The 267-nt window shown below is 54.3% G+C and overlaps 1 protein-coding gene across 1 annotated transcript in view; it reads left to right on the forward strand.

Moving 5' to 3' along the window:
• The window catches only part of EMH_0035390 (uncharacterized protein), a gene marked incomplete at both ends in the record, with an annotated part of 1,362 nt that extends 1,165 nt beyond the window's left edge, over nucleotides 1–197 (forward strand). The window contains one exon of the mRNA XM_013494968.1: nucleotides 1–197. Within this exon, the coding sequence (XP_013350422.1) occupies nucleotides 1–197 (197 nt within the window).
• Between the last annotated feature and the right edge of the window lie 70 nt (nucleotides 198–267).

Consider the following 267-nt stretch of genomic DNA (forward strand, 5'->3'; position numbering starts at 1 on the left):
CTGCTGCAGAAGTTTCTGCAAAGCCTCTAAGAAAGGAAGAGAGAGGTGATGAGGGTGTGAAAAGGGAGGGGCCCCCTTGGGGGGCCCCCCCCCAACCCCGAGCCGAGCGTGTGTCTGTTTGTACGCGGAAGGCAGAGGAGGGGGCTGTGAATTGTATAAATATAAAAATAAACAAAGACAAGAGAAAGGGGTTATAAGAGGGGGCGTGGAGCTGCTGCCTCTGTCTCATTTTTCTGGGGGGGCCCCCAGTATACTTAGTCTCGGGTG

The sequence above is a fragment of the Eimeria mitis genome, genomic scaffold, assembly GCF_000499745.2.
Source record: "Eimeria mitis Houghton genomic scaffold, Emh_scaff1365, whole genome shotgun sequence".
Classification (NCBI taxonomy): Eukaryota; Apicomplexa; class Conoidasida; order Eucoccidiorida; family Eimeriidae; genus Eimeria; species Eimeria mitis.